Source organism: Gymnoscopelus microlampas (assembly GCF_963454915.1).
Source record: "Gymnoscopelus microlampas genome assembly, chromosome: 5".
Lineage (NCBI taxonomy): Eukaryota > Metazoa > Chordata > Actinopteri > Myctophiformes > Myctophidae > Gymnoscopelus > Gymnoscopelus microlampas.
The window spans coordinates 28,308,965-28,317,419 of NC_139942.1; the positions used below are offsets into that span (position 1 = coordinate 28,308,965).

Consider the following 8,455-nt stretch of genomic DNA (forward strand, 5'->3'; position numbering starts at 1 on the left):
AACAACAAGTTATCTCAGTACTTCAATGTTTTGGACTAAGTATGTCCCAAAACAAAATTGAAAAAAGAAAAAAAATCGGCAATACATGATATCAAAAGCATGAAGAGTCTTTCCTTTATTGGCAAGATGTAGTCAGGCATGTACAATTACAGTCAGAGAGAGCGAGAGAGATAGCGCTAACACACCCATTGTAAAAGAGCAGTGTGTGGATTGTCAAGGCTGCAGAATATCAATTCTTGGCTTGTACTCATAGAACTTCTAAGACTGGTCCACTCTTTTCTATTTGACCATTTAAGCAATGCTATGACATAGGAGGCAAACTGTCCTCAGATCAGAATTCTCACTTTAGGTTTTCTCATAAATACAAGCTCTGACCAGGTCAGGAGAGAAGGGAAGATAAGAAGAGACAACTGCTTCAGAACACCCAGAAAAATAGGCTATCTTTGTAACTGCACAATTTTACCTAGAAAATACCTGAAAGTCTGAGTATTTTGTTTCCTTCTTTTTTGCTTATAGGTGTAATGTAACTGGCAGAAAGTACAGAAATCAAAGGGAAAGAAAACTGGTTGAGTAGTAGTCTAAATCTTTCCCGTTTAACTTACTCCCACAGCTACATAAATACTAGGCCTCTGACCAAATAAAATCAAACCTTTCATCATCTCTGACAGATATAGAAATAATAAATAAACTGTACATAATAAAGCATTGTGAGGAAAATATACAAAATAAAACAAGTGTCACTTAGAGAGAGTCCTTATGCAAATATGTCATATTGATGCTGGTGAAGCCGTTGCTTTGCTAATTTAGTCGTTAGTGGAGTTATTGTAAGTGGAAGGCATCGTGAGTGTTGGTCTGTGTGCTGCTCTTTGTAGTTACAGTATGATCGGAACAAGTGTCTCTCCAGCATTTCAGATAACAACACATTTATGACCAAAACAAAACTGTGTGGCTGAAAATAAGGCTCCGGGAACACAACATCTCCAGGTCTTTCATCCAATAAAAACGTGATTTAACATGATTTTGGCAACAAGTGAAGATATGGACAGTTGTCCACAGGTTAAGTTTCTATACCATATGAACTCTCTTTCCTGTTCTTTCTGCTGAATCTGGCAGCCAATGTCATGCATCTCTCATGAGAAACATAATTGTTGTATAGTCATAAAAGCTTTAGTTACGCCAACGGCATCTGTTTAAGAGCGAGCTGCAGTGGTCCAGCCCATGCTATAAGAAGAATCGACCATAGTTATCAAACCCACATGCGAACAGAAAGACAGAATACTATGAAAGTCATATTACACACGTTCAACTGTACGGCCATACTGGAAGTGCAGAGCTGTAAATGTACCATACAAAGTGCTTTGGTTTTTTTTTTGTTTCCTCTTACAAAATACATCAAAATGTCCACCCAATTAGTCAGTCATTCACTCGCACAAACAACACCATGTCTTTTAAGACAATTTCAGTTTTCAGTTATTGTTTGGAGAGGAGGTAACAGAAAAAGAGTCACTGTGGGTCAGATTGGCACATTGGGTGCGACAATCAACTAACTTAGTCAGTTATTGATGGAAAGTAGCCAGTGGCAAAATGGAAATTACAGTACGGGTTATGTCATGCTTGCTTGGCACTTGTTTTGTCATTGGCAATGTCCCTGCGAAGAGCAGAATATTGATCAATGACAAAATGGGGAGGGGAAAAAAAAAAGAATCTGGCACAGCAAAGTGTCCCTTAGCAAGCTGCCGTTAGAATGATGGCAATTTGACTCTTTAGTCAAATTTCCTCATAAACCTATTCATGAAATTCTCCCAATATATACTTTACAAACCCGCTGAATTACAAAATTGTACTATATTAGCAACGGTGGTACCTGAGTAAGTGGATGACACGTTCAACATGTTCTGCAGTAACAGCCATGAATTTGAAAGGATGGCACAAAAGTTGTAGTAGTACTGTAGCACTTATATTGCTCCACCGTCCTTCAGAGTAAAGCTTAATTCAAACAGTACTTCATCGTAGGACGGTGTCACTTGCCAAAAATCAAGTGAGCGACACCATCATGCGACAAAGCACAAATTAAGCTTCACTCTGACTATAATGTCTACACATGACAGGCAGGTATGTGCTGGTTGCTTCACCACCAATGACAATCTATTCCTCAGTCATCTGCCTCCAATTATGTTCATGTTTTGGCCCATGCCTTTAAAAGCTTGACGGGGAGTGGCAATGAGCAAAAACAGTAAAGTGCTAAAATGTGAAGGCAAACTGAGGAAATGAGTGCCAAAAACAATCAGGGATACATACATACACACAACATTAGTGAGATTGAAATAGAAATAAACAAAGAGGTGGTCAAATTATAACAAACAGTAGCCTAACTGGTGTGGGTAGCCCTACTACAAAACACCATTTTGAATGTGTTTTCCATACATGCAAAACAGCACAGGTCCTCCTGCCTCCAGTTCCATAACCAGAACTCAACACTAGGAGGCACCATGTGTGCATGCTACACACTGCTCTGGAGGGAATTCCTATGGTATTCCTAGTCAATACTGATCCAAGATCTGTTTTGTTGCTGTCAATATAATAGTTGAGGTCAGGATTAGTGAAGTGGGGAAAAACACAAGCCTGAACCAAATAAAAGCCTCAAAACAAAATGCATTGTAGTCTTATTTTTCATCCAAACCTACTGCCTGGTGTCCATAGTTGCCATGTGGCACCAGTTGAAAGGATTGGAAAATATTAATGATGGCATCACTCAAGATGTTTAGCTACAGCCTCTTCATAAAATCACCCAAAGGTCCCTACTGCGCTGTTCTGTTTTGTTTGCTTCTTTATTTGCTTTGCTATTATTATGTTTTGTCTCTTCTACTTACATAACAAAATAAAAGATGATATCTTTCACAGACTGACTTCAAAAAGGCCTGGCAACACAGCATAGTCGCTGTATGCCATGTAAGTTTGGCGTGGTGTCTTAAAATACCTACATTGTTACAGTATGTCCACTCATCAATTCCTCACATTCTTCATAAAAGTCACACATATTGTAGTCCAAAAGAGGAAGACAACTCTCTCATTTGTTGTGGTAGACCTTGGGGTGGCTGGTAAAAATGGAAGGTGTTTGTTTGTGTTTAGTTTTTGCTTCCTATTGTCTTTGCTCTACCCACACAGCAAAGAATGTCTGACTCAAAAGACAACCATACAAAAGACCAGCCAGAAACTTGGTTTCCTGTTCTTTTCAACTGCAACTAAGGGAACAGTATGACTCTGTCATTCTGTCCTTCTCCAGTGCGAGGTGACCGCTGCACACTTCTGCGCACGATTCCTGAACGACCACACACGTCTGCCGCTCGCGTTCCCCTCCCCGCTTTGTCTTATCGCTCTGTCTCTGTCTCTCAGAGGTGGCTGCAGCACTGACTCGATGGGAGTGAGGGAGGACGAGGCACCAAAATAAAGAAAAACTACCCTCCCCCCCAAAAAAAGGCCCAAAAGTACAAAAAGCCACCATGGTGTTATGTGCCTAGCTTGAAGTGTGGCGCCCCGGCACTCCCTTCCCTGTCCATTTCTCTGTCCTCTTTGTCTGAGTCTAAGGAAAACGTCCTGCCCGCACCGGAGGCAACCATTTTGGGTAGCGGGACAGGAGTGGTAGATGGGGATTCAAGTCTACCCTCAGAATCAGGTATGGAGAGGCCTGTGCTCCCCCTGGCAATGTACCTTTCCTCCTCTTCGGGGGGACTCTCTGTGTCAGATTCTCCTTCCTCTTCCAATGTCAGCTCAAACTGGAACTTGTCCGTGGAAGTCGAGTTACCACCGTTGCCCCCTTCTCCGAGCACAGAGGCTCCCCTGGGAAGGTCCGCCTCCTCTTGGCCCTCCGGGGTGGGCGAGGGGCTGTGTGTGATCATGCTGTGGTACCACTCCCTGTTGTCCTCCAGCGTATCCAGGATGTCCTGGGCATCGGGGTGCACAAGGTCGGCCCAAGTCTCCCAGAGCGGGTGAACAATGTAGTCGATGAAACCCACCTAGGAGAGACAGGGTGGGTGGGGGGTGGGCAATAGGACATTATATATATTTGTATTTTATTATTATTTCTATAACCGACCTTGTTTTTATTCCCATTTAACGATAATGCCATACTGTATGCTTTTTCCATCTCATTCTCCACTCAGTAACGATGTATGGCTCTAGTTTTACTGCGTCGCACGACAGCGTCGCATGCTAAAAATACCAAGCTTTACAAGAGGTTGTAGATCTGCTATTTTCAACCTGTGATACCATCATACAACTAAGTATAAATCGGGCATGTTAGTGTATCTTCGTTACAGGGCTTATGACTGCGAGTGTGGACGTGCAACGTGACATACAGTATGACATGGGAGTTCTGCATGAAGACCACAGTATAGCAGGGTCTGTACCTGGTTCTTCTCAATAGAGGCGTTGTGTTTGTCACACATGGGGCTGACCTCCATGCCCTTGTCTCTCTCCCTGTCACCCTGGGTGAAGAACTCTACCATGATGCGGTCCGTCCACTGCCGATAAAGCTCCAAGGGCTTTGTGGGGTTACTCAGGTCCGCACAGTGGACCATGTTCTGGAGGACCTAAGCCAGGGGGACAATACAAGTTTGAACATAGAATATGGACATCTTTACACGCAACATAAAACATCAGCAGTTTTGTGTGGAACAGTTAATTTTATATCAACAAATTGAACCACAGTGATTTATGAGTGACCTGACTGCTATGATTTTATGTCAGTTATTTTCACCCTGACCCTGTGAAGGTGCTGACTGACTAATCAAATAACAACGAATCAAACATGAATGAATGAGCAAGTGAGTGAGTAAAGGAAGAAAATAATGAAGGAATGATTAAGGAAGAAAAGAATGAATGAAGGAAGGAAGGAAGGAAGGAAGGAAGGAAGGAAGGAAGGAAGGAAGGAAGGAAGGGTTACCTGTATGCGGTCGGAATAGTTGTCCAGCAGTAGCACTCCTAGACTGGTGACTTTTTTGGTTTCCACCATGGTCTTCAGGTCTGCCAGGAGGTTCATGTGTTTAGACATGTCAGTAGCCAGAACCTGCAGACACCAAAAGATCCATAGAAAAGAAGATAATTGAATTATTATTATTATTATATTACTGACTAAGATTTCAGTGGAACACTGCATTTAGCGTTCATAAGCTGTCTTACCATGTCGATCACCATCTTGCGCATCGACTGTTTCTGTTTCTTGCTGAGGTTCTGGAAGATGTCACAGTTGTCCTCCTGCAGCAGCTTGAAGCCCACAGCGAGGTGGTGGTTCTCCAGCACAGACGCATCATTGTACATGAGGGCCAGCTCGGAGTCTGGAGACAACACCGGTACAAGCATTAGCTAAATACTAGACCAGTGGTTCTCAATATGGAATGAAATGGACCCTTACAGGTCTGTAACTCCAAGAGTGTACAAATTTAACCAAATTAGGATTTGTCTCAGAGTTAAATTAATACCAAGGTACCGGACCTGGGGCAATAGAGCTTTTGCTTTTGCTGCCCCAATCCTGTGGTATGCACTCTCCAAAACTCTCAGAGATGCCCCCACCCTCCAAACCTTCAAAACCACCCTTAAAACCCACCTCTTCAATTATGCTTTCCCCAACTAACTCCACAGCCCCCCCCCCCCCCTTTTCATTCCACTGTTTTAATTGATTTTATTCCAGTCTTAGCCTTCTCTTAGTGTTTTTCCCCCCAATAAAGTTGTTTTTCGTTGATGTTTTCTCATACCCCCATGTAAAGAGTCTTTGGGTACTCAGAAAAGCGCTATATAAAGAGATATTATTATTATTATTATTATAAGGTTTTTACAGTATAGAATGTGGTCCAACAGAATACATTTCTATCAAATGGGGATTCGTGAGTGACTGCATATCAAACTATGTCTTTATTGAAATAAAAAAAGGTGAGAATCACTGGACTAGTGTCCTGATACGCAGGCCCGCTCGAACACGGTTATAGACAGGTGCCTTTGCACATGCGTGCAGTATGTTCATGGAATACATAAACCTTGTGCAAACACATGCACATACACACAGCTAGAATTGCTAATGTTTTTTTTTTTGTGCCTCTTTTCGTATCTCTACTCACTGGTGTTGATGAGGAACTGGTTGGAGACACCAGGGTGGTCAACATCATGGATGGCACTAGCAAACAGAGCAGCCAGGATCTCTAAATCAGTGAAGACAGCCTGCAACAAATCACACACAGGAAGGGATGTAAGACTCCATGGAAGTGCTCATCATGTTCACATAGGGTTCCATTTTCTGGGGGGTATGGATGGGTGCTGGGGGTTTATGGAGGGGAGGATGATCCCCCCTCCTTAGGTCATTAATTTTTATGAATTTCTTTAAAGATTTTAGTCTTGGGCTTTTTATGCCTTTTATAGTGAAGTGTATTAGACAGGAAATGGGGGAGAGAGATGCGGAATGTCATGCAGCAAAGGCTGTCGGGAGCGGGACTCAAACCTGCGACACACAGGTTTTTATGCCATTGTAGCCTAGGTGCCCGGACCGCTACGCCAGCAATCCGGTAAGGATATGTTTTTACTCTGCTTTTGTTCAGACTGAATTAAATACATGCATTTCCTACAGTGAAATGTAGACTGTCTGATGTTTGATATTTATGTTTATATCACATCACATCATATCACAATTTAATTCAAAATGTATGTTTACCACATTAGCTCTGGCATTCCAATTGTGGGCACTTCCTTTATTCAAAAATAGCAAAAATAGCAGATGTACAAGCTCACAGTCACAACAAGTTGCATCACAATGCATTGTAAGTTTGTAGATCTGCTATTTTCAGTATTTGATGTATGACAAAGTAAATTATATAGGGTTTAAGTGGTTAACAAAGCAACCCCTGGGTGCATGTCTTAGTGAGTGGGCAGCATAGCATGTGTGAGGGTGCTCTGTGTACCTCCAGTGCGGGCGTGGCAAGCAGGACATGTGTAGACTGTGCTACGTCCGCAGCATGGATGTTGTTGTGGTAGGCAACGTCGGCATGGTAATGGTCCTCCAACGTCATCATGAAGGTGATGAAGGTGTCCGCTGGGATCTTAAACGACTTGAGCAGGTCTCGCTCCTAAACACACACACGCAGGGCACCGACACGGTCAGTCAAGGTAAAAATAAAACTATTTGTTTATTGATTGCCTCATCCTTCCACTCGCACATGCTTTCATTCATTCATTTACCTGGAAGATGGTGTACATGGTGACTGTAAGTGGGCGGTTCCCGGAATATTCGGACACCTTGAAAATGTCCAAGCCCCACCGGTCGATGTCTTCCAACTCCTAACAGAGAACGAGAGGCATTGTTAGATGGACTAAAATCTTTCATCAGGCATAGCAGAGATTTGTACATAAAGGGTTCCGTAGCAATTTCATTAAGAAAAATTGTGCCTGATGTGCATTAACTCTTTAACGCCAGCAATCATTTGAAAGGTGCGTCACGCCTTTCAAATTACTTAAAGCTGCCAACCTTTTTGTGCGTGAATAAAACATTATTTTGACCAATCTTTCGGGAAGAAGAGTATATTAATACAATATAACTAACACAACTGCAGTGGTAGTAGTTGGTCTACCTGCTCTTCTGTTGAGAAGAAGCTGTGGTCGGGTAGGACCACTACTGGTTGACAAGAGGCATTTCATGAAGGTCAAATCCCAATTTATCCTCAGCCCAAACTGGATTTCAAACTGGAGCTCAAAAGTAGACATTTTGGCACTTTGCACGGGGGACCCGCGCGCCTGGGTCCAAAACCCGGGTAGGACATAAAAGTTACTTAAGCAGTTTTAAAGACATTTTGGCAACTTTTGCTAATCAGTAACTTATTCTTAAATGGGCCCTCTACTGCACCCACTGTTTCCCAAACATTGGGTCGTGGTCACTTTTTTGTGGGTCACGAGTAAATAAATATCCATTTGTTTTTTGTTCCCTACATTTTCTTTTTTATTATTATTATTTCAAAACATTTTAAAATAAATTTGAATACAATTTTGAAAATGAATTTTTCATGAATTAGAATAAATGAATAAATCATTTCATTAAATAAAAAATAAAAAAGCTCACAACGCGTCGCATCGCAACGAGTTGTGAGCATGTAGATCTGCTATTGTCACTAGTTTGGGTCCTGGGGAGGCATCCAATTTCTCTTTTGGGTCTGGAGTTAAAAAGTCTGGGAACCAGTGCTCTACTGTACCTTAGCTAGGAGCCCCTCCTTGCTGGAGCTGACCCCAAAGCGAGGGATGGTTGACGGGGCGAGGCTGGGGCTGTGGGTGGCCTTCTTCACCCCACTGATCTGAGACATGGGACGCTTCTTCTTGTCCTTCTCCTTGGTGGGAGGAGACATGATGTCCATGTCATGCTGCTTCTCTGTGGCACAGAAACACATATAGGCACAGTGTTACTGACACACCCTCACACACTTTG

General features: G+C 42.6%; 1 protein-coding gene across 10 annotated transcripts in view; it reads right to left on the minus strand.

Moving 5' to 3' along the window:
- Positions 1–91: 91 nt before the first annotated feature.
- pde4ca (phosphodiesterase 4C, cAMP-specific a) overlaps positions 92–8,455 on the minus strand; it is a 74,573-nt gene continuing 66,209 nt past the window's right edge. For all 10 annotated transcript variants that reach the window (XM_084057719.1, XM_084057717.1, XM_084057715.1 and 7 more), the window contains 8 exons: positions 8,226–8,398; positions 7,222–7,320; positions 6,945–7,109; positions 6,111–6,210; positions 5,179–5,333; positions 4,943–5,065; positions 4,407–4,589; positions 92–4,013 (listed from right to left, as the gene is read on the minus strand). In XM_084057719.1, the coding sequence (XP_083913845.1) occupies positions 3,507–4,013; positions 4,407–4,589; positions 4,943–5,065; positions 5,179–5,333; positions 6,111–6,210; positions 6,945–7,109; positions 7,222–7,320; positions 8,226–8,398 (1,505 nt within the window). In that variant the 3' untranslated portion in view covers positions 92–3,506. The remainder of the gene's footprint in view (positions 4,014–4,406; positions 4,590–4,942; positions 5,066–5,178; positions 5,334–6,110; positions 6,211–6,944; positions 7,110–7,221; positions 7,321–8,225; positions 8,399–8,455) is intronic.